Here is a 25,299-nt window from a genome sequence, read left to right on the forward strand (position 1 = left end):
TGAACCTATGGCCTCCTTGTTAGCGCCGGATTTCTTTACCAACTAAAGAAGGAAGACTCTTACAAACCAGTTCGTTGAGTATTAATCCCTGATTTTACACCAGAGAGAGTGTCATCGTTTTCTTTGTGAAACGGTACGATATTTTGTGAATTAACCTTTCGTTGTTTGTATTAATCAACAGTAAAAAGAAACTTCTCATTATGTTCGTCTGCTGGTGGCGCTACTGATGATAGCGTGGAGCAAACGGCTATCAAAGTTTCCTTGAAATGTCCTATAACCTTTAGAAGAATAACTCTGCCAGCCAGAGGCCATGATTGTAAACACATTCAGGTAAACGTAAAGAGCTGTTTTCTGTCTGACAGTGCCCTTTCTTTAACTCTTGGGCAGTGAAAATATCCCAAAAAGGTATTCAAAAACTTTAGCTTTTGTTTTCTATTCTTTTAGTGTTTTGACTTGGAATCCTACTTAAGACTCAACTGTGAGAGAGGAAGTTGGAAATGTCCGGTTTGTAGGTAAGTTTTGAATAATTATGCAAACATGGGAAGTTGAAGGGTGTTTTGGCAAGAATTCACATGGATTAAAAATGTTATTGTATTCAAAAAGTGTACATGAAAAATAGCAAACAACAAGATAATTAATTTTAGCTTTCTTCAGCTGTATTGGGACACCTTTTACTGAAATCTTGAAGCCAGCTATTTGTTGAAGAAAACTATCCATTATATACTTCTTAATTAATTTGTTTATTTTCTGTCGTTTTGCAGTAAAGTTGCCCTCCTGGAAGGACTGGAAGTTGATCAGTTCATGTGGGGAATCCTCACAGCTTCCAGGTGGTTGCTATTGTTGCCTTTTTACGAATAAGCTGTTTATTTTGTTACATACCCGCACTAAAGAACTTGAGTTTGGTTTCCGTGATCTGTAAGGGTCTGCAACCAACATTAGGCTGATTGGAACGTCTGTTGACGACTGCGCGCGCAAATCAAACAACAATGGCAGAGCGGCAAATTGGGTACGGGAAGTCGAGTTTAGTCCTTTCCGCGCGTTTACCTGTCGTCAAATGACGTTCCCGTCCTGTTGCTAAATCAGCCTATTCAGGGACACGAACGGCAACCAGTCTGCGTCAGGTCTACCCTAGATGCCAGAGACTTCTCATGCGCGGTTTCCGGTTTCGGTCAATTCCTAATAGTGACCCTCGCGTAGCCTGTTCCAGGCTCTCAGATGGTAGGGATGACGCGTAAGTAAAAGGGACGCAAAAATATGAGAGCGTGATCGTTCTCGTGCTTTCTCAATTCCGCGGATCCGACTATCTTGGTGCATGGAACGGGCTACCGGGAGAGACCGCCACAGACCGTTTCAGGTTATATCATTAGAATCCAGGCTGAAAAGATGGCTGAAGGGGTTGTATTTTAATAAATCGTAACTCAACCCAGTAGTAAAATAGATAAAACTGCACTGCCCCAAAAGCACCTATGTATAATCTCCCTAGACACTAGGTTTTTAGGAACTTCATGAAACGGTTTAATAAGAACTTCTTATCTTTGTTGCAAATGCTGTATTTACCAAGAACTTCCTTGTTTAAAATCATCTTTAATTTCAAATTACGATTTGTCTTCAATATACCTCAAGTGTATTTATTTCTTACCACACCAACTGAATTATGAGGACACTCCACACTTACGTTAGCTGGCTGTATTTTATTTCAGTACTGACGTAGAAGAAGTAACAATCGATCCGAACAGCCAGTGGAAACCAGTAGCGGTTAAACAAGAACCTAAAGACGAGGAGTGCCAAGGTCCGCAGCCATCGAAAAAACCCCGCCCGTCACCACCTGACTCGCTGCCACTGTCTGGTGTCAGGACACCAACATCTCAGATGTCCAGTAGCAGTGGACACTACTCGCCATACCAGACACAGCCGCCGTCTAATCCTCCTATGAGTGCACCCACTCCTCCTGGACGCACACCTCCTGAGACACACAGTTCATCTGTTGGAACTGGACAGTTACAGGAGCACAGTGCCAGTAGTGCATCAACTGCTCAGGCAGCAACACCTCATAATGGTGAGTTGTTTCTGAAACCTACCTCCGCCCTCTCCATGAAAACCTGCAACGGAAACCCCATTTACACGCGCTAAAAAAATCGGCACGGCACGCCAAATTTTTGGCACCGTGCTGACGATTTTAAGGCACGGCATTCCCAATTTTCGACGTGTAAACGTATCGGTCCCAAATTAGAACGCGTGTCACCTTTGAACTTAAAGAATTTCCTTGTCCTTCCTTCCCTCCACCCGCCTGGCGTTTGGAAATTTAGTCACAGGTGCGAATACCGGCGGTAGGGATTAGCTTGCGTAGCTAACGGGATTAACGGGGTATTGCTGTAGTTTTCTGGGGGCGTGAAGATTTTTCTCCCTCAGAGTCGTTTTTAGGGAGCTTTAGCATCGACGACGGCAACGGTAGCGAAAACGTCAGTTTTAAAATGAATTCCCGTTTTTTCAACCTTTGTCGCTTTTATTCCAATTTGCTGAAAATGGCAAATGTAGGCGAATTTCCCTGGAGTCGATTTCTTGAGGACCGCACTCAAGTTTAGAGAGAGAAAAAAAGAGATTCGTCGTCGCTTGTTTACGTCCTGCATAAAACTTGCAATTAGGTATTTTCACGTCGTAGTCGTGCAAGGACGCTAAAGAAATGTACAAAAAAGCGTGATGCACGTGCAAAGTTGTTGTTTTGCGTCATAAACCTATGGCTTTTTTGACGTCCTGGTTGCCGTCACCGTCGTCGTTGCTAAAGTTCCCTTTTGTCTAGTCACGTAACGCTCCTCCCCAACAATTGCGTGAGGAGACAAAAATGGCTGCGAGGCTCCGCCACCAAGAACGTACCTCGGGCACAACAATCCTGCCAGCTACACAGGCTAGGTAGAGACGGACGGAAGATATTCTCTTCGTCTGACATGGCGATTTTCTTTTTCAAGTTATCCGTGTATGTGGATCTACTCTTTAGGGAATTTCTTCCTAGTTTTAACTTTTGATACCTTTTGGCCCATTTTTGCAGCTGATAAAATGACTCCAAGTCCAGTGACCAGTCAAGCCACAACGCAAAATGCTAATCAAAGCCGAGGTCCTGCCACTCCTCAGACTCCAGGAAGTCATACAAGTCAGAAGGGGACCACGGACAGGCCACAACACCCATCAAGCCTTCCTCAGGCTCCTGGAGCTGGGAACACTGATACCACGGCGCCCGACTTGGAAAGTGATAACCTTCCAGATGAGTTTAACTTCGATGTACTGGAGAGTGACCATGGAGGAGGAACAGATGGAGTGGAAGGCGCTTTAGATGTAAGTTGTTTGTTTGTGCAGTCATTTACAGGAAGGCCGTGCGCTACGTAGCCTACCATTATCAGTAATACGATGAAATCCAAATGGTTAACCTATATGATTGTGTTTTTCTTTGATCATTTTGGAAGCAATTTTGCATCAGAACGAAGGTGATACAGGTCGTTTTGATACAAAGTCAAGCAGTGAAATTGCACAACAATTGAAACTCTTAGTAGTTATCGCGTGGATAAGAAAAACATATGACGTGAGTAGTCCTCGTTCTATAAGCCAACTTCGCGAAACTATTTATACCTCGACTCAATTGACTTGTATCGAAACGACCGGTAATCATGAAAGCGCATCGGAACCTGGAGCTGTCATAAACAACTGGAGTTTCTGTTGCTAACCGTTTTGGAGCTTTCTCTTGTTAACGTTTGACTCTACCCGGGAGCGAGTCTCGAGGTATATTAAAGAGTTCCCAGTTTTGAGCCCCCATACATTCGTTTACGCCACTGCAACTTTGAAGTGCATTCAGCACCGTGTTGCCGTTGTACTTATTCACTTATCGGCTTACCGTTCAATTTTCAGGTCTTACCAGGTACCCTCGACCCAGAAGAACTTTTTAGCTACTTGACGCCGTCCGACATGCCCAGCGAAGACATTCTCTCCATGTTTGAGTAATATAATATGTGGCTATTAGTCATTATTCAAAATATTAAAGAACCATACTGATTCAGGGTTTTTTTTACTTTGCTTCTTGCAAGTAAAACATAGTAATATACATCTTAAAGGAATATATTTGTAGTCAGTGTATCTCCTGTATTGGGTGTCTTAGTCGCATAGCGAAGAGTTATCCGTCGTCGAATTTAGCTGTATTCACGTTAACTATTAGAAGCGTGTACTTTTGAGTAAAAAATCGCCACTTTAGAAACAACAGGGAAACTGAGCTGAGTTAACCTTCGCTATGACGCCTGGTACTCTTACAAGGGACGGGTGAAAAAAACAGCCAATAGCTGACTAGCGCATCTCCAGGAACAATCCCAGAAGCAATTGCGGGACGCATTTACGCTCCAATCCACTTTCGTTTCCAAAGTGGTGAATGCAGTTTTATTAACGATCCCTCCTCGGTTTACAGTGCCATTGTTTGACAGTTCCTTAATTTTGCTGTACCTCTTTTACGTGATGTTTTTATACATTTCGCCTTTTTAATGATGTGTTTAAGCATGAACAGGAGAAAACAGTGATCTCAGATAAGGCGTTGTTTTTATCTTGTGAGCTAACGGGACGTGTATATTGAACCGACGCAACAAAATGTATCTTAGAACAGAGCTCGTGAAACTGTGATTTATGGGTCAAACTCAGGATTAATGATATTATTATGCAAAGGACAAATTAATTTGACTCTTGCGTTATGTGAATAATACAAAGAACGTTTTTAACCATACACAATGGTGTGTTATGGACACAAAAGAATTATGATTCCAACATTTGGAATTCGTTTAGTAAATGCTATAATATATGCATAAATAAATTAAAGATTGTTACGCCTCTAACTGTAAACATTTAGTAGTATTCTGTTCTAATAGTTCTTTTTTATCATTGTTATTAGAGGGATGTATCCGTTTTATTTCAGGTAGCGAGTCTAAAAGATGTATGAGACACAAAAGTAGTGAAGTAGTATCAAGATATTGCCAGAGTAATTTTAGTTACGTAAGAGGTGGCTAGAGACTGATTGGCTGGCCAAATGTAGTTGCGTATTGAATGTTGTTATATAGCTGGAAATTTTTTTCCAACAGCGCGCGCTCTCACTGGTTACTTCCAGGTCACATGACATCTAACAATGAAACTGTTTCCCGCCAAAATCTCGCTTCGGGTAATGTTGCAAAATCTATGACGTCAGAGGCTAGCAGTGCACTGTTACCCGCGAATGTTGACCGACGACCGCCGTTATATCGAGGTTTCATGAATTTTTGGTTTCAAAATGTCCAGCTATGTAACAAATCACATAAAGACTGGTCCCGAGGGAAACATTTAATTTTGTTTCGAGATTCTCGGGAAACAAAATTAACTGTTTCCCTTGGTACCAGTCATAAGTGTACATTGTTTTACTTTCCAGTCTTCTAAATTAATTTTGTCGTCGACCAGCATACCCGTCCGCTTTATATTTTTCGCACTTTTCCATGTTCTCTTGGTAAATACATGCTTGCAGAATATACTCGACCAAAGTGTTCGCTAGGAAAATCCCGATTTGATACCAACATCCTTTTATAAAGTGGATGTAGATTATCGAATCCTTATGCAAAATCCGTTTTGGATCTCGTAATTGTTGAGAAATCTGAATTGGAATTTGAACCTCCATATCTTGCGAGTAGGTTCAACGGATGACGCTTTTGTCGTTTGTTTCCTTGCTTCCCACAAGTTTTTCACTTTTGATATTTATTCTACAGTTGTTCTTACAAAGATGTCTTTGCTTTCAGTTTTATTTAACTCCGATTTTTTTTCTTTCGCCTATTTCTCTTGTTTTTCATCAGGCCCAGATTTTTTTTATATATATACAAATCAGATCTCTCTTATATTGTTGCTTGAACACTATCCAGATTTAGAACAATTCTCCATAGTTCCTATGAAGTTTTGCTAACAACTTTGACTTAATAATTTTCGTGATGATGGTTTGCTTTTAAGAGTTTTTTTTCCCAATCTCACAGCCTTTTTTCTTGCTTTATCATTGACATTAATGAGACGACCACACGTAACAGCAAAGTAAGATTTCATGCGTGTCCCATTGTACATATTAAATGTTAGCATGTATTTATATATCTCTCTATAAATATTGTATATCAAAGATATGATTTAGCGGCTGTAAATACATACCAGCTCTGTGTATGAAGCAAAATGGGACTTGAGCAGCGGTTAAACGCTGTAAGCTGAACCAAAATGCTTGTCAGACGACTGAATTTGTAGTGGTTCGGTGTTAAACGGTTCTCGACAATGTGGCATTAAAATCGCAAATAAGTAACCAGTTATCACATTAAACTCACTAAGAAACCAATGAAAATTTGGAAAAGCAATCGTGTCTGCTTCCTTGCCCCTAGTTAGTATGTTAGGAGAGATAAACGTAAAATATTTCAATCGCTGTTACAATTTTCATTTATATACCGTTCGTAGCAGTATCTTTCATCGTTTGTACAACGTTTGTGAATTTAGGGTTGTGTGTTACTAAGTTTAGTGAACTCGTTAAACAATGTTTCGTCGTTTCTTCTCTCCTTATATCGTGAGCAAAGTAGATTTTATACCTATTTATAACCTAATGTTTACAGCCAAAGTTAAGTAGCGAAGAACAAATTCTTACGAAGAAGGCTAAAATAGATGTAAGCCGCTTGAATGTGTAGATATTCTATATCAGTCTAAATTTTATAGGAAATAAAGATCAAGCAAGTCAAATAAGTTGTTTGTGTTGCGTCGGTGGTATATAGGGTGGTTGGTTTTCACGCATTCTCTCCTCGTTTCCTCTAACATTTCTTTCTGTAAATCGTAAAAGTTAACATAGTACGTATTCCAAAGAGGTTTCGTGTGATGGTAACAACAGGATTTCGTCCACAGCTGCAAAAGTTTAGTGACAAATCTTGTCAACGTGAACTAGTCCTGGAAGGAAATGGTTAACTGCACGGGAGCCAGTGGTGTGGTTGCCCTTCCCACTGGCAAAACCTGTATTACTATGCGGATTGGTAGTCTCCTATAGCAGTGTGCGCTGGGATTGTTGATTTTTAGGCGGCGCGTAATACTGGGTCGGTTCAGTGTCTGACTTTGCAAAGCAAAGAGAAGCGGGCAATAGACCCTTTCACGGTTCTTTTTTTTTTCAATTTTGAATGGGACCAGGAAGCAAAAATCCGTCAATACGGCTAAAAGGTCCCACAAAGAAGGCGTTAAAAATGAGTAAAAATGCTAAGTTTGAACGTAATTTATTGAAAACTAACGAACGTATGGCTCCGCAAAGTCGCCAAATTTTCATGACGTTTGTTTTTTGTGTTCAAGCAAACGGGCAGCCCCTCCCCCGGCTAGGGTGGGTGCCACATATGTGGTGGGTACGCTTAAACGGAGGCCACAAAACGCCAACTTTGCAGCCGATGTGAACCCCACCCCCACACGGAACGGATGCAAATAAAGTACGGTACAACTCAGATTACGACTAGAGAGGGCGGAGAGCAGAACTCCCACAGAAAACAGAAAACGAAAAAAAAAAAATTGAGTAGCCTTGGACCAGGCTCCGTAGTGGGGGGGAAAAGGCAAAAAACGGGGTCAAATAGGAAAAATATCGGCGAGCGAAGCGTGCCTAGCAATGGCCCTTTTACCCTCCCCAAACTCCCCAATTTTTTTTTTCTTTGCCCACGCCAATGCGGAACCTGGACCCAGGCTAAAAAATGAGACGAGCCGTTCCCCAACACAAAACTAAAAACTTCATCAGTGACGCCGCAACGGCGGATCCTCCGCCATTTCATCCCTTTGAGTTCTCTTGCCCCAGTTCGTAAAAGCGGGTCGAAGAAAGTAGAGGACGACAATGGGTCGTCAGATACATCACCAACGGACTGTTCACGCAGGCTGGACTGTAGAAGGTAACGACGAAGCTCACCCCATTGCTCTAAGCACTGACTGGTAGTGGCAACCATACTCGCTAGAGGAGATGGAGAAGAAGAGGCCGCCACACTGGCGGGCCTTAAACAGTGTAACTTTTCTTGGACGATAAACAGCCTGCGCCTATGTTCTACGAATTAAACTACAGCAAAATTTTTATTTATCATTGTCTTACACAGGGTTTGGTTTCGGGTTAAATGTCTTAAACAGGGTATCAAAAATCGGAATTCTGTCTTAAACAGGGTAGGAAAATCAGCGATTTTTGTCTTAAACAGGGTTAGGGTATGAGAGGCCGGGCCGCACCTCCCCACCCAAAGATATATCGAGTACCCCCCCCCCCCCCGCCCGGGGTGGAAACCAACCTCCAACACATGGCCGAGGGGCGTTGCAACTGGTAATATCAAGTTCCATTTTCCAGCCTTTCTCCCAGGAGGAGGAAGAGGAGAAATAGAGAGTCTTCTTTCTCCATTGACCCCATCTCTAGCTAGCTATTTCTTTTTCTGCTGACGCTCACCTCTCTTTGCGCATGTTCACTATCTAAACACCTGGAACAGGCGCACGACAGCGGTCCGCTCAGGCATTCTCTCCAGTGGCTTTTTTGCCGAAAGTCCCGTTAGGTTTGGCTGAAAGAAATTAACAATCACGCTTGTGCTATATTTCCTGTCCATATTTAGGCAATCCCGATTTGTAGTTCTGTCTTTAGAACTTTCTCCCCTTTGCGCCTGCACGCCACGCAGGCGACATGGGCCGCCGGGTTTTTTGTAAAACAAACCTGCCCTAGAACCTTTCTTTTAATCATGGACACGGACCGAAACATCGGGAAACAGGAAAGAGAAAAGTGACGGCAGCACAGACGTCTTCGGTCACAACCGCAACCTTACTTGAAAAGGCGGAAAGGTCTCCTGGGATATAGCTCATTAGAACTGGCACTAATCTCTTATTGGCTAAGCGGTGTCACCTCACAATCAACTGAGTTGAGGCGGACAGAAAAGTTCGTGGCGGCGATCTGTGAGGATCCTTGTTTGTCGAAGTGGCGTTGATGTCGCGAAAGTTTAGCAATGTTCGGCGTTCAAAGTGTTAGTACAATAAGGGCCGCGTTGTGTAGAAGTACGAAGTGTCTTCCTGCTGTTCAAAATGCTATTGCAAAGATGTCAACAAGTTCTGATCCACAAGATCCTTCTTTCACAAAAATGTGTGAAGGTTTCTTTGAAAATGCAAGAAGTTACGTTGAACATAGGTTGCTAACAAAGCCGGATCCCCCAGGTCATCGCCCAGAGAATTTTGAAGAGAAGAAGCACAGGATAAAAGGTAAACTGAAGTAAGGATTTTGTCTTTCTCTGCGCCGAGACTCCAACATAAAATTATGTGTGATAAAATTTTTTTTCTGTTGAGGTATTCGATGGATTTGTTTCTTGTAAATCGAACAGAAAATTTCTGCGCGACATAGATTGTTTTATGTAGAAGGTACTTTCAAATATCAGAGTCTACACATATTTGGTCGTTTTTGCTTGTAATTTGAGATGAAAACTTTGATGAAGCCGGTCGATCAGGCCAGTGGGCCGCTTACGCCTGTAACATGGAATACCTTACTAAAGTCCCGTTGCTTTGTTAATTCTTTGTAACTTTTTAATTCTAAAATAACAGAAAGCTAATACTTAACACAACTTTTTCATCCTTGTACATTCCGTGTCTTCAAAACATCAAGAACAGAAATCATTTGCGAATGAGTCCACAGATCAATGAAAAGCGATAGACCATGAATTACGACATCGCATACGCCCACTTCCAACCCCCAGCAATTCCTTTTAAGGAGTGCATCGTGGCGTTTGTCTGGTTGAAGTGAGCTTTCATTATGAAACTGATTTGAGATCATTACAATTCTAGCAAATTCAAAGGAGAAAGCAAACACAGTTCAAAGTCAACATGGACACTCAACAAAATGAAATTTTGGGTAGTGACACCCCATACAAATGGAAACTACTCACTGATGTTCAAAAGGTTAAATCTATTGCCAATGAATGGCTTTGGGGAAGAGCTGTAGCCATAAGGGAGTGTGGGAGGTAACGATGACAACCCTGTGAGTGGCTACCACAAGGCACCATCGTACTGAGAACCTCAGTGGAGAGTTTTTAGATTCTTAACTAAGATATCTCCAGAGGGAGGAGAAAGCTGAGGGTAAAAAGGCTTTAACAACTACACATGGAAGACAACTAGTCAGAGCATACACTACACATGCCTTAAGATAACCTAGTATATGATTAATGAAGGAGACGGCTGGCCAGAGTTGCCAGAGCTCAAAATAAATTTGGGACTGTTGCCAGTCGTGCTTACCAGGAGTAGAAATTTTAGCTCAGTCACATCTCTCTTTTGACTGGTCAACAACAATGATAACTTGAACACACTAGGCTAACAAGCAAAAACATGAAATAGGAAAGATGTTAGTGTTGTTGAAACGTAATTTTGTGAAACTGTATTTTTCCGGGTGCTTTAATTTATGTGTCCGGTCAAAATGACTGACAAACCGAAGTTTCTCTGGACAACTGGTCATCTTATTATCCTGACATTGTCTGTTGACCAGCCTTTATTAATTCTGAGCCCTGATTGCTCAGTTTAAGCTTCATGCATGGCTAAAATACCTCCTCCCTCATTTTTTTGAATTGTTTTCACACTCAGGCACTTTGGATGTGATGAAACCCTGCGCTGATGTACTTTCCATAATGTTTCCAGTTAAGCGAGATAATGGTGAATTTGAAATTATTCAAGGATACAGAGCTCAACACAGCCATCACAGAACTCCATGTAAAGGAGGTTTGTCAAGTTGCTACTCTCTAAATTGAAAAAGTGATAATACCAACAATGAGGCGGGGGGGACAATACAGTGTACTATAATTTTATTTATACTATTAGCAGAGCTCGCGCATGTTAGCAGAGCACCATGGGTAAGTACATCTACTCATCCCAAAAAATTTTTTAATAATGTGACCGTACACTGAGGGAGCGACTGTCTGTCTGCACCACAGCCATACCAATGCAAAACAACTCAATCAACAGGTATGGCATTGCAGATGCAACTCGAGGTTATTTTGGCGGGAAATCGCATAGCCACCCGTGTCCCAACTAAGAAGTCAATAAATACGAAAACAGAAAGTGGAAATTATTTCTGTATCAGGAATTTCAGAAATCTCTGGCTGTGGCAACCATGCTTAGGGAATACAAAGTTGTGAAGTTCTATTATAGGTATTACATGTTGTGGGTTTCCGAAAATGAAAATTGTGCTTCAAATGGTACTAACAGTGTTATTAAAAAAAAAAGGTCGGGTTATGCAAGACAAAAGTTGTTATTGTTACAGGGTAAAACTGATTAATATTGGTAACATGTTCTACAGCTGCAGTCCTCGCCAAAAATCCCTGAAACACCTATGCACGTCCCTTTCCCCCCGCAATTTGTTGAGATGTTGCGATGTTATTGCAAAGTTGCGTGGCTACAACAACATTGCAAAAGGGAGGGGAAAACAGAAGGGAGCAGAATTTTCCAAAGTGTTTCAAGGTTTTTGTCTAAGATTGCGGCTTGCAACAACCTGAAAGACACAAAAGTTAGTTCCCAGCAAGAAAATTAGTGCACAGCAACATTTTCTTTTTTATGCCATGCTGAGTACTGGTATACAACAAGTTAACATTGTGATATTTAAGATGGGATTCAATAAAGTAGTTACTATGATTTAAAAATAAATTGGCAATAAAGTGAAACAGCTTCTGATTTTACATGGTTATACGTTAATGAATTAACTTGTATTTTAAAGGAATTAGGTATAGTGAAGATGTTGATATTGATGAAGTACAAGCTTTGGCCACCCTAATGACTTTCAAATGTGCTGTTGTGGATGTTCCATTTGGTGGAGCTAAAGGTGGCATCAAGATCAAACCTTCAAAATACTCAGTATGTAAAGTTGTTAAAACTATATAACAATAATTTATACCGGTAACCCATTTTAATAAGAAAGAGAGGCCAGCAACAATGGCAATGAAAGTACAGTATTTTGCAGCAAACTCTCTACTTCACCACTGTAGAAAGGAGTCTTTAAAAGGCTGCATCATTTATTTTGTATTAAACAACAATAGTGTGCAGTAGTTACATACACAAATGTATTTATAACCCTGAGAAAGCAGACATCGTCACTTGGAGCTGAGATAAATGAAATTACATTTGCGGTTTGGTACAGTTGTATGTACTGCAGTTTCCTGTTTTTCTCTTATACTGTATGATGGCTTTATCTCAAATCTAATTGGTCGTGATCAGAGTTGCCATAAAAGTTTTGAATTAGGCAGCTTCATTATTGAATTGTGCAGTAATTTAACAGTGGCCATCCCAGGCGGTGAACCCCGGGGAACCCCCAGTCATTTGCACAATGACATTCACAAATCCCCCCATCCAAGAAAAATATTTCTCCACAAAAAAACTACCATTGACCCCTCCCCCTTGGGCTACTACAGAAAGGGAAAAGTAATTTAATCCCCCATGTCTTGAGTTAGAAATTAGCAGCAAATGTCAATAGGGTCAAACTTAGATAGATGCATTGACCCACTGAATCACGCTTATATGTCAGCTAAAAAAGCTAAGGTTCAGTAGTCTGTCAAGTCTGGCAAAGATAGGTACACCTGCAGATTGAATGGCCAATATCCACATTCTTTGCTGACTTACTCTTGTTGGCAATACAGTGTAACTTAAATTGTCCATTTAATAAAATCAGTCTTACTGCTTTGTCTGACATTCGAGTATAATGTATCATGTGGATGGCTGGATGGATGTTAAAGATCTTAATGTTAACAAGGGTTTCTGATTGTGGAATTTGTTCATATCTTTAGTTTAGAGAGTTGTGCATTATCTCACTTTATATCTACGTATGTACCTACAGTAATGTTACTAAAAAACAGAGTTTAAGTGAGATGTGATACATGTTAAATACCCTGGTCTTGTCTTTTTTTTCTTTTTAAGCAACATGAGCTAGAAAGGATAACACGCCGTTTCACGGTGGAACTTGCCAAGAAAAATTTCATTGGGCCAGGCCTGGATGTGCCAGCACCAGACATGGGGACTGGGGAAAGAGAAATGAGCTGGATTGCTGACTCATTTGATATGACATTAGGTGATTGTCAGTAGATGACATACTAAAATAATGTACATGTATGCACTATAATTTACTATAGTGTTGTCTGTAAGAAGGGTGTCAGGTCTAGAACTGTTGGTGGTTAGAATGCCCACAAAATATTTGGCTTCACAGTTTACATGTAGCATATTTCAGATCATGCATATTTTCGGTATAAGATGCTATATAATGGAGTGACCAAAGAAGAAAAGTCAGCTTGCTTTAGTGAACATTCATCAGCCTGTACGGGTACTTGAGAGGTTAATAATTTTAAAACCTCTCAAGAATATTTTGGGCAATGATTGCCCAAAACTTTGGTTACCTTGAAAAATTATTAATACTTCGTCTTTTTCAAAAGGCAGCAGGAAACCCGAAGGATGATACATTCTACTTATCTAAGCCTTGCATTCAGTTAGCACTCTGGTCTCACCCTCAATTATAACTTTCTACTTATATATATTGTATCCTCTGCATACAAACTTACAGTGTACATGTATTTCTCTTAATTTTACACATACATGTACATTGTATTGTATTTTTAATGACCATATTGCAGGTTATGGTAATATGAATGCTTATGCTTGTGTCACTGGAAAACCAATTTATCTTGGTGGCATCCATGGAAGAATATCAGCAACAGGAAGGGTAAGTATTATCTTACTTTCTCTCTTGTACCTTCTTATAAAATACAATTGTACCTGTACCTGTACATATACAGTACAGCATGCGTAAAGCATGACAGAATTTGACAGACTATATCATGCATCACCATGTATTTTTTTCCATTAAGAGATGGATGTACATGTAATTCATTGGGCTAAAGCCATGCTTTATCACAGAGGGGGCAACTTAATAATGCAGACTAGTGTAAAACAGAAGCATGAGTCCAGAATTTCTTGTAACTGTAATCACTTTGCATTTCAGGGTGTCTTTCATGGAATAGAGAACTTTCTTAGTTCAGGTAGGCCCATTAACTATAAGTTACCAGAAACTTTTAATATTTATGTGAAAACTCCAGGCCACTGTTATGGACAAGATAAATTCCTTGTAAACTCTGTACCCAAATTCCTTCTAAATCCCTGCAACTAATTTTAACATGGTCCCCAAACTCATGGGCACTGTCCCAATAGTCTGTGAAGGATTTTCCACATGTGATATATTGGTTATCACAAAACCTCAAGTTTCAAATTCTTTTTATTTCCATGCATCCCAAATAAATAAATGAAAAATTGACAAAATTATGCAATGCGAGGATAGAAAACAAAAACCATGGGTTGAACTCATCAACAATAGATGAGGTTGAGTGTAGCTTCTCTAAAGGAAGGGGGTGACAGGTGCATAATTGAAGAACACAACGAATGCATGGCAACTAGTGAGCAACAACCACCAAACCATTATGCAATCACATGTACATGTAAGCTAGTAACCACCCCTCAAAAGCCTGCCATTCTGTAGCTCAACTGCAGCTGACCCAGATGTGATGTCTAATGAGGTTAACCTTGTCCAGATTAAATATAATTACCTGTAGGTGGTTTATAATGATATGAAGTCGAGGATGAATAAGGAATTATGGAGCCAAAAAATAAACGCATATTAGACCAAATAGGGCTGGGATACCTCTGGACAAAAGCACATGAAAATGACATTGGAATCTTGAACATTATCAAACAAAGACTGAAAGACATCGAATTACAAAGATGGTAAAGTGACGTAAACAATGACGTAGGAAAAGACGCCAATCAAAAGAACAAACTAAGAACCTTCCGAAAATTTAAAACAATAGAAAATTATAAATGTGAAGATTATCTCCATCAGGTCACCAACATCCAACACCAGATAACCCTTACTAAACTCCATCTAAGTAATCGCAAATTGGCGATGGAGACAGTTCAATATGTAAGACCTTATAAGAAACCGGAAGAGAGGATCTGTCCTATCTGTAAAAAAGACATAGAAGATGAAATACACTTTTTAATAACTCTGTGCCCTGCGTATGAAGAAAAAAGAAGTACTTTATATGAATACTTAAACAAAGAATACAGAATATCAGTAAACAGAATGGCACCAGATGATGTTTTTCTGTTGTTAATAAACCCTTCTAGCAAGAACAAACCAGTGCAAAAGTTAATTGCAAAATGTGTATTCGACTGCTATGAGAAAAGAAGATCATTAGTTCTTTAGGTTAACATTGACTATAGTTCCACTAGTGTGCAGTTTGTGTTATGATTTTAAATTATTTGGATAAAGTCGATGTACATAGGACTGTATAAGACTCCAAATAAAGCGTTGTCTTGTCTTGTCTTGTCTTGTTAACAAGGGCCCCTCTTCCATTAAGTGCCATACTAAAGATTTATTGGAACAAGCAGCATTTTGGCATGAAGTCAAAGTCGTCCGTTGCCTAACGAGCCCCTATCTACACCATCAATGAATTGGAGTAGAAATAGATTGAAATTCCCTCACGTTAACTGAACATTCACCATATATTTGTCACTGTTACAGCTTCTGTTTTTGTTTCATTTTAATGAACATTCACGTTTTGTTTTTAACATTTGGTTGTTTCTTTAAAAAGAAATAAGCGTGCTGTCCTGAATAAGTCCAATGTCTCGAGTAAGTGCCCTCCCTTGAGGTACCAAAAGTAGAACGCCTTTGGCACAAAATCAAATTATTACAGTAATAGCCACATTTACACGTAGCATGGCAAGCCACTGCTTGAGTGCGCAGTATTTGAACAATCGATCCTCATGAGGGTGAAGAGTGAGCCTTGAATGCTATTATTCATGTGATGTGCCAATTACGGAAAGACCAGTATAGCCAGCAGAAGAAAGCAAACTTAAAGGCCTGTAGAAGAAATCAGCAAAGGGTGGCTTATAGACGCCAAACACACTTAATTGCACAAGGAGTCTCGGCAACATGATCCTTGTTTAAGTCTTCAAGCCCTTCAATTTTGTGAGCTTCCCCCACAGAATGTGAGCTGCTACAGTAAAAAAAAACCACTGCAGTCCAGCATTGCTTACAGTTTAACTTTGCCTAAATCACATTTAACCTGATGAAAGGGTTCACAAACCTACTGTAGAAGTCCTTTCTGAAATTTTTAATGGTAGTATGTGGCAGATGATTCCAATCATAATTATTTGTTTTCTACCTGGTTATTTTTGTTCAGAAAAATATTGCAAGCTGGTTGGCTTAGAACCTGGTCTGAGAGGCAAAACATTTATAGTTCAGGTATTTGCCAGACCTCAATAATAATACAGTTGAAGCCCTCATAAGCGACCACCTCCGAAACTCGAAAAAAGTGGTCGTAACTAGAGCTGGTCGCTTACAAGAGCTCCAGGAACTCATTAATAACTCAAAAAGAACAAACAAAACCAATTATTGTTTAATGGGTCTCTTTGTATCTGTCACAGACACAGCTAATCTTTAGTCCAATGTTTTAAATAGACCATCAGCACAAATGTGCAGTTTCGTTAAAGTGTTGATTTATATGAATAAAGACTCTGAGTGGTCACTTATAAGAGCTTAAAAACAAAGGAAAAGCACAGTTGGGTAATCCCAAAAGTGGTCACAGTTGCTTACAGGGGTGGCCACTTGCGAGAGCTTTTAAGTCACAGTTCAGACAGGGTTTCACAAAGGTGGTCGTGACTAGAGCTGGTCTCTTATCACAGTGGTCGCAAGAAGAGCTTCGACTGTATTGATTTAACGAACTTGATGTAACATTTTTGTTAATGCTTATACATGTTTGGCACTGCCTTAACTAACATTATCCTGGTACGCTTACCCTCATTCAGTTTGTAATCCAAGCTTGTACATAGTTATGTTGTTGTAGGCTATTACAAATACGCAGCATATTGAGTAGCTAAAGTAAGGCTGGTTAAAAAAATTGGCACAGTTATTTAGCTGATAATAGACGATGCTCCCTTTGTTGCGAGCATCCAGTTATTAATTGCTGCATTCTAAAGTGCACCTATGAGCTGCATTCCAAAAAAACTTATGAAGCATGCACTCTGTTTTGCCTATGTAACTAGCCTTTAAGGAGGGGAAGGTAAACTGAATTAGATTTGTTTAAGATGGTTATTATTGGTGGTGGTATAAAAATGAGACTTTTATAATGTTGTACATCATTGTACATGTACCAGTTCACTAGGATTGAAATACAGGTGTAAATTACCAAAATATTTATCGCCATAAATTTACTTGATATTTTATTTGGTTCACTGTAAACTGCCGCTTATAAGATCCCTCACTCATACGTGTAAGCTCCCCCTCTTGAGTTATAGGCCCATCTGCCTGTAAACAAAACAATACATCTGATTATAAGTCGAGGGATTATTAGTGGCAGTTTATGGTATTCGTTATACTTTACTTCCTAAAATTGTCGGTGGATAATGAAGCAGGCAATACCCACTCTCTATGGTAAGTCTTAAAAAGAACTTATAATAAATTGCAGTTAACTGCTTTTAATATGAACTGAAAGGTTGAAAATGTGTAAATTGTTGATTCTTAATAGGGATTCGGTAATGTGGGCCTTCATACCTGTCGATACCTCCATCGCGCTGGAGCCAGGTGCATTGGTGTCATGGAACGAGATGGAAATCTCTACAATAAAGATGGAATTGATCCTAAGGAACTTGAAGATTATAAGCTGGTAATCAAACTTGACATTTTTATATAAGTATTTAATCAATGTTTATCACAATTAAAAATCCTGTTCATTCCCAGCAATAGCTAGAGTTATAATATAGGCTGTGTCTACATGAAATTTATTGCACTCATATAGACAGTTAAATCTTAGTGTAGAGCAAACTTAAGTGTGTTTGGAGCAAGGTCGGTCCCCTCCGCTTTTCTACCATACCTTTGTCTGTTGAATTATGCGACTTTGTAGAGCTATATCTTCGTTAGTTTTCAACAAAGCAGGTTAAAATTTGGCAACTCTACAGATTTCAAGGTGTTATTTCCAGCCATTTAAATGAATATTTGCTCACTGGTCTTTATCAACACTTGAAATAACCGCGGAGTGGTCTATAAGTGTAAGCGAGTCAATAAGTCATGATCGAGTCATGCATCACCCGACCCTAATCCAAACCCTATCCTATATTCCCATTAAACCTCTAGCATAAACCCTAGAAGTGTAACTTGACTCATAACTCATTTACTCATTAGACTCTCCATGTAAAAGCTTTTTTTACTTTTCAACAAAGTCAAATGGCTGATTGACAAATGACCATGTTTTAGATGTCTTATGCATGAAGAATTTATTCAGACATAAACAAACATGAATAAACTCTTACACTGAGCGCTTTTCTCATTTCTTGTTATCAAGGACAACAATGGATCAATCAAGGGTTTTCCTGGAGCTAAGGTTTGTTAAATAACAATAGCTTATACATCTTCATTGCTTTAGTTAAGTGGAAAAGAAAGAGATGTTGATATGAATTTTTACTGCCCCAGTAGAAAAAAAAATAGATTAATAATAGTTGAGCAAAGTAGATCAAGAAACCAACTTACAAGAATCATAGGGAAGAAAGAAAAACTCTCAAAAACTTAGGTGAATGGAACAGTTATCTGGAATTTTTAGCCTTTTGTGAGTTATATAAATTTTCCACAATACACTATATTTACTTATTTTTTTACTTATTTTTTTACTTATTTTTTTACTGGTTTTCGTTTAATTTTTTTTTTAATAGATGACAGAAGAAAACCTTTTAGAAGCAGAATGTGACATTCTAGTTCCAGCTGCCAACGAGAAACAAATTACGATCAAAAATGCTCATAAAATTCAAGCAAAGGTAGGTAGACTGAACTTTGGGTTAACGCTTGCTTGGGTTAACATCCCTTAAAATATTAACTCCACGGGCAGCCCATGCTCGAAAGGTAAGCGCAGGCACGTTTGCGCCGTAAGCAACGAATTAATTTATATGGATTTGTGTTGGGAAAAAATTATTGTTTCTGTCACCTACCAGCGTGAAGGAGTTGAAATAAAAAAATCAGCCAACCTCACTTAAGCTGTGTGTTTCTTCTGTCTTGTGTGCTCCCCCAGCCGTTTTACGGCCACCAATTAAGTGAGGTTAGCCGATTTTTAGTCAATTCCTTTGACATTTGTTAAGTACATAGGTTACATATCTTACATTTTGAGGGTTACGCAACAATGCCGATGCTCATATTTCGAGCTTAGGCTACCTGTGATGATGCACGCCTTCCTGAGGCTCATAACCACATAACCTGCCCCTTTGGGAAGGTTAAAAACTTTTAAACATGACTTAGCCCCTCTGTGTTGCGGCCCATCCACCTCTATACTTCTTGAACAGTCCCAGAGATTAGCAGGGGACCAACTGCTTTTAAACGGCCCGTCACTTACAGTGTTCCCTGTAGAGATCTTTGTTGTAATTTAAATTTGCTACTTGTTTAAGTTTGATCTGTTTTTTCTTCACAGGTTATTGCTGAGGGTGCAAATGGTCCAACAACGCCAGCAGCAGAAAAAGTGCTTATTGAAAATGAGAAACTTGTTATTCCGGTAAATGCTTTAGTTTCTTGACTTAGTGCTTGCAAGTAGGCTTAAAGGAGAATTTCTTATGGGAGGGGTAGGTGGTATGTCACCAGGATATTGCCGTTTTAGGTTCATGCTGAGCTGAAGTCATTACGTCATCAGCCTTTTAGTTTACCATACGCAAAATACTCGTCTAGAGTTATGAAAAAGATATCATCAGGGGAGCACCCTGGGGGAGCACTAACCATCAACCACTTGGTGATTTTAGCAGGCGTAACATTGAAACTTGGAAAGTTAGCTAAATTTTTTTCAAGTTTCAATGCATGTCCATCCTTGTCATGCGTAGCTACAGCCAACGAAAAACAGTTTCAATGGCTAAATATAGACTGGGATATTGTTTTTCTCATGTAATTGATGGAACGACGCGATGCCCCTTTCAAACTGATCCTTATTTTGCAGGACTTGTATTTGAATGCTGGAGGTGTAACAGTGTCATATTTCGAGTGGCTTAAGAATATTAATCACGTCAGTTTTGGCAGATTGACCTGGAAATACGAGAAGGAGGCAAACTTTAATCTGTTAGGTACGATCTTTGCGTGAACTGAATAGTTAAACTCAGTATAGCGATATTCCGCAGTGAATAGCAACAAGGATAAGCATAGCCTGCGCCACAGATGGAACTCAGGGGGCGGAGGAACTAAACTTCTGGACAAGTCCGCCTGCGAATCAGCGGCGAAATCCTTGTTCTGGGCCCCCGCCTGTGTCCAGGATTTGAATACGCGCCATGATTGGCCTGTTAAAAATGCCATTGTCGATTTGCAATCAGATTGAAGGAAAATTCGAAACGCATTTCTGGTAATTCTTAGACTCCCTTGGGAGCCCAGAACAAGGATATTGGCGCTGCTTCGCAGACGTTACTAACCAGGGTGAGATTACGTATGGGACGCAGTCTAGGATTAGCAGTGACTTTGTTACAAATACTTATTCTGCGTCTTTGGGAATCTTCTTGTGAAGAACCATGAGTCCCTGTCCATAAATAATGAGTCCCAGTTAAATGCTTGAGCCTTTGTGTAACTAGACAGACAATCTGGAGACAGACGCCAAATCTCGTCATTACAGTTTATTGGAATTAAAATATAGTCCTTCTAGTACATATTTAAAGCACAAAAAAGACTGAAATAAATACGCATCTTTAAACAACAGCCACAGAAATCGCACGAACAGGATATTCTACCAAAAACTTCAAAGCGATCGATTGTTTTTTGCGTCTTACGGGAAGAGGTGCGGGGGTGGGGGCTCAGCTTTTTAAGTCTAAGTATTGTTACTAGTTACTGACGTAAAACAAGGACCTTCATCTCTTGCCTTGTACCTTTTGGTTTGCTCAAGAGTGCGCAGGTAGGTACATTAAACACTATAATCACATTACCAAGCAAAGTAAACAGTACCGGAAATTACTTTTCCCTCGGAGACCGAGAGTACAGCTTTATGATAATGATGATACTCGTGTAAAAGTTGTTATATGCTAAAGTGTTCTTTTCCTATGACAGCGAGCGTCCAGGAAAGCTTGGAAAGCCATTTCAAGCAGCATCCTATTCCGATCAAGCCATCGGCGGAGTTCATTAGCAAGATTGCGGTAAGTACAAGTGTTTTCGAAAACTTGAACCCAGGAAAAGCAAGAAGCCCGCTTGAAGGTCCGAATTATCAGTCTGTATTTTATTAAACGGATTATTGGGAGAACACAGGCAATAGGACTGCGCCCGTTCATATAGATGCTTTTGCATGTACACTAACTTTTTTAATTAGAACTTCGTGCTTGTCGTTTTTGTTTTTTGTTTTTGTTTTGTTTTTTTTGTTTTGTTTTTTTCACGGTTAAAAAAAGAGGAGGCATCGTGTCCGAGTGGTTAGAGCGCTGGACTTATGATTCGGAAGCCCCGAGTTCAAAAAAAGTCCCGAGTTCAAATCCTCGGCCACGCTTGTAAAATAGCCAACTGGTTTGCCTCCTACCAGTTGGGATTTTTAACTATGTTATGTTTCATTTAATTTCCTGAAAAGCCCCACAAGGGGAGAAGATGATAAAAGTTTATTAGTTATGTTTTTTTATTATTTTATCATTTTTTGTTTCAAAAATACCGCGCATACAGGTACACAATATAATTGGAATTATTTCGAATGCGAAGACAGTTTAAGATCTCTCAGAGGATTCATTCTAACTGTTGATATTGTCATCTCCAGGGAGCCTCTGAGAGAGACATAGTGCATTCTGGGTTGGAGTTCACAATGGAGAGATCAGCCAAGGTACGTCGCACACTTAACACCGCTTGATCACAATGAGGGCGAGCGAGGGCTAAGTATTTCCCATACATTTAGTCACTGTGTTTTTAAAAGCAGGGGAGAACTGGGGAGACTAGAATAATCGATTATTGTGTTAGGTACAGGGACAAAAGAACTCTCATATCCGCCCTCTTAGACTTTTTCACAGAATCAAAGTTCTCGCGCGCATAGGATAGCAATCCCCAATATTTGATATGGAAGATACAGCCTGAGTATGATCAGCGGTTTTTAGCCGTAGAAGTAATAGACCTTTTTACCGATACAGCGGTCGCATTGAATTCATTCGATTTAAGGAGTATTATAGGATGCCCAGGGGGCATGAGCACATTTCGTTTGTATTTTCGGGCGCTTTTCGGGACATTTTTTCTTAAAGTTTTCTTAGAATAAGTTTGTAATGGGAAAAAAGATCCTTGTGCTGTGTTTGGATGTAATAATGATCGTCTTTTTCTAGTTTAGTATTAGAAATACGGTCTTTCACTGTATGTTCCTCGGGAAAAAGGCGATCATTATTACTTCCAAACATGGCACAAGGATCGCTTTTCCCATTACAATCTTATTCTAAGAAAACTTTACGAAAAAATGTCCCGAAAAGCGCTCGAAAATACAAACAAAATGTGCTCATGCCCCCTGGGTATCTTATAATACTCCTTAAATCGAATAAACACAATATGGCCGCCGTATCGGTAAGAAGGTCCATTAGAGTAATCTTAGAAATGTGTAACAAATACGGGCTACATTTAAATGACTGAATTGAGGTAGCAGTGCGTAAAATCAGGCATGATGAGTTCCATTGTAGGATGATTGCTTACAACAAACCTTTATTCAGGTCTGTGGCAGGTACTTGAAGGGGAAAGGGACGCGCGAGGAAGGAGGCCCACCCCTCGTGTGCGTGCGTGCCTTACAGTGTGACGACTTCAACCGGGGCCACCTGAAGACTTTCAGCCTATCAGAAACCGCTCGTTTAACATAGGATTAAGCGTTCGGACCTCATCGGCAACTGTCCTATTTTTCGATTGGTTATTTTAGATCTTAAATGATTTCGCCATTTAGAATAGTGTGTCGTATACACTTAACCGTCTGTCTTCTGTGGCTGCTTTTTGTAAAATGTACAAGCTGCTTATTTATTGAAGGGCTGGCTATAATATGTATTGCTCGGTAAGGGGTATAAAAGTGCCTTGTATCTGTGGGGAAAAAATCAGTCTGGTTACAAGACTTTGTTTGAAAACATCACACTGCAGCTGTTTTCTTTACCGTTGAATTGCATTTTCTTATTCCTGCAGTTAGAAGTCATCATTCTCGATCTTGGTCCAAAAAATTCATTTTTGAAAAAAGGAAGGATAAGTCTTTCTTTAACAGAAATGCTTGCGTTCAACAAGAAAAAACATCAACGGTCGTGGTAGCGCTGGGCGCTGTTTTTAAAAGAAGGCACGGAGTAACTACCCAATTTCCCTCTTCGGCCGAACGGGAATCTTATCACGTAATTCAAAGATAGCTCTTATAATTACTCTTAACTTCTCACTTGCTGGAAAAAAGCGTTTTTTCTTGCATCCTCGGAGAAATATTTTATCTTACAAAGGAAAAACCATAAAACAATCTCAGCAACAAGTGAAACAAAAAATGAGCGAGGTGCACGATCGACGATCGCAGATGGGAAAGCATGCTCGTTGCGGTGTTCCTTGACATTTCATTTGTATGTTCGGTTCCAAGTTCTTGAGCGATTGCCCAGTATTATAGAGATCTAGAACCCTTTGTCGCGGACAAAGTGTGGCAATATCTATCGTCATCGTTAAGACCACAATTATCGGCGAAAAATTTAGGATCGAAACTAACAAATCAAAAATTAGGACAATTTCCGATGAGGTCCGCACGCTTAATTCTTTGTTGAAGGAGCGGTCTCTGATTGGCTGAAAGTTCTTAGGGGACCCCGGTTGAAGTCGTCTGCTTACCGAGTTGCTCCATGCCGCTGTTTTAATGCGAAACTAACTGCTAAGCCAAAGATGTGAGAATGATTTTTTCATTCTCATGAAAACGACACTCGTTATTACAGGACGCGTTTTGCACTTAGCCTCGTTTTAAGAGTAAGGGTCTTTGGAACTGGGAAGTGGCCTTTTTTAATTCCTCTTCAAACGGCTCCCACGCAATCTTTATACGAAGCAGCATATTGTGTTTGTAAGAAACTTTTTTGCTGTTGTCTTTTATCTCTTTTCATATGGCTGAATTCGCAGGCGGGTAAAATAAAGTGATCCTGTGTTTCGATTAGCTGCCCCAGCGTGCAGGATAGGCCTACGTTAAAGCTCGGGATTTCCCACGTTGTCCCGCAAAATAAAGTTGTTTTCGTGGACTATAATATAGCCTTGAATGACCATCGTGTTCGTTAAAGATGGCTGGATATCATTGACCTCGACATCGCCTCGATCCATTTAATACGCAAAACGGACCAGCCATCTTGACCTGACGCTTGGTCAATAACGCATTTTTCTTTAACTAAGGAAAGGACGTAATTCTAACGAAAGTTCTCTCTCGTTAGCAAATCATGCGCTGTGCTGAAGAGTACAACCTTGGACTGGACATCAGGACTGCAGCTTACATCGTTTCGATGGAGAAAGTCTACAACACTTACACTGTGGCTGGCTTCACATTCACATAATCCCTGTAAATGACCAATAACGAATTAGTGTAGCTGATTATTTAACAGGAGTAGAATTATTGAAATTGGACGTGCGTGGTATTTATCGGAACCGGTTTTATGAGTCATTCGGAGATGGGTTGCCTGTGGTTTTCGTGGTTTGGACTTCGAGTGGCAAGTACGGAATAGGTCTGCATTCTATTGACGGACGGACAAATTGCATTGTACGGTCATGCGTTTTTGTGGTGATGTTGCATGAGACACGAAATTTTACCTATTTATAATAAAACGAATAATGAAAACCTTGATGAAAAAATGTCAAAGTGAACTGTCAATAAAATAAATATACGTAGTCAGTAAAGTACTGCTATATTGTTCATCTCGCCCAACTAACTCTTAAATATGACTCAGTGAAATGTTTATTGACTTACATCTTGCTGATGTTTAAACAAGAGTACAGTATCGGTGCTATCGCTAGTCGCTCTAGTGTCTGTCGTTTCGCTGCCTACTCATCTCCTATTTTATTCCAAGTCCCGCTATTTCAAATACCGTAAATCCTCTATTAACCCCCCCCCCCCCCCCTTCACCTCTCAAATTAGCCCCCTACCTCTAATCAGGGGAAGAACTAATAAATGATAGACTGTATTAATCAATCACGACTGTACAACTTCGTGTGGACTGATCCGGGATGGTTTATTTACCAGTGGAAGATCGGATTTGATTCTAATCCTCGGCTGCATGACCTAAAACGTCTTGTACTTGAGTTTTTCCACTTTGGTTTCT

At 39.9% G+C, this 25,299-nt stretch overlaps 2 protein-coding genes across 12 annotated transcripts in view; both read left to right on the forward strand.

The window, feature by feature from the left end:
* The window catches only part of LOC140933478 (zinc finger MIZ domain-containing protein 1-like), a 35,315-nt gene extending 28,565 nt beyond the window's left edge, over nt 1–6,750 (forward strand). For 9 of the 10 annotated variants that reach the window (XM_073383040.1, XM_073383044.1, XM_073383045.1 and 6 more), the window contains 6 exons: nt 182–330; nt 445–512; nt 762–830; nt 1,701–2,056; nt 3,044–3,327; nt 3,895–6,750. In XM_073383040.1, the coding sequence (XP_073239141.1) occupies nt 182–330; nt 445–512; nt 762–830; nt 1,701–2,056; nt 3,044–3,327; nt 3,895–3,987 (1,019 nt within the window). In that variant the 3' untranslated portion in view covers nt 3,988–6,750. The remainder of the gene's footprint in view (nt 1–181; nt 331–444; nt 513–761; nt 831–1,700; nt 2,057–3,043; nt 3,328–3,894) is intronic. The other variant, XM_073383041.1, reaches the window with a different exon arrangement.
* Nucleotides 6,751–8,919: 2,169 nt separating this feature from the next.
* On the forward strand, nt 8,920–24,869 carry LOC140933480 (glutamate dehydrogenase, mitochondrial-like). Of its 2 annotated transcripts, XM_073383048.1 has the most exons (15): nt 8,920–9,243; nt 10,609–10,743; nt 11,735–11,871; nt 12,928–13,078; nt 13,635–13,723; nt 14,003–14,039; nt 16,239–16,300; nt 17,583–17,720; nt 18,396–18,434; nt 18,760–18,861; nt 19,506–19,586; nt 20,019–20,142; nt 21,107–21,192; nt 21,792–21,854; nt 24,418–24,866. In XM_073383048.1, the coding sequence occupies exons 1-15, from the start codon at nt 8,994–8,996 to the stop codon at nt 24,535–24,537; spliced, it is 1,614 nt and encodes a 537-aa protein (XP_073239149.1). In that variant the 5' UTR covers nt 8,920–8,993; the 3' UTR covers nt 24,538–24,866. The 2 variants fall into 2 exon arrangements, with proteins under 2 accessions (XP_073239149.1, XP_073239150.1); XM_073383049.1 differs by lacking the exon at nt 20,019–20,142 and having other exon boundaries at nt 24,418–24,869.
* Nucleotides 24,870–25,299: the final 430 nt, after the last annotated feature.

Source organism: Porites lutea, chromosome 4 (assembly GCF_958299795.1).
Source record: "Porites lutea chromosome 4, jaPorLute2.1, whole genome shotgun sequence".
Taxonomy (NCBI): domain Eukaryota; kingdom Metazoa; phylum Cnidaria; class Anthozoa; order Scleractinia; family Poritidae; genus Porites; species Porites lutea.

Coding starts and splice junctions, on each gene's coding strand:
- LOC140933480 (XM_073383048.1), top strand. CDS start 8,994: ATGTTCGGCGTTCAAAGTGTTAGTACAATAAGGGCCGCGTTGTGTAGA. Junction 11,872..12,927: donor TCAAACCTTCAAAATACTCA/GTATGTAAAGTT, acceptor TTTCTTTTTAAG/CAACATGAGCTAGAAAGGAT. Junction 13,079..13,634: donor CTCATTTGATATGACATTAG/GTGATTGTCAGT, acceptor ACCATATTGCAG/GTTATGGTAATATGAATGCT.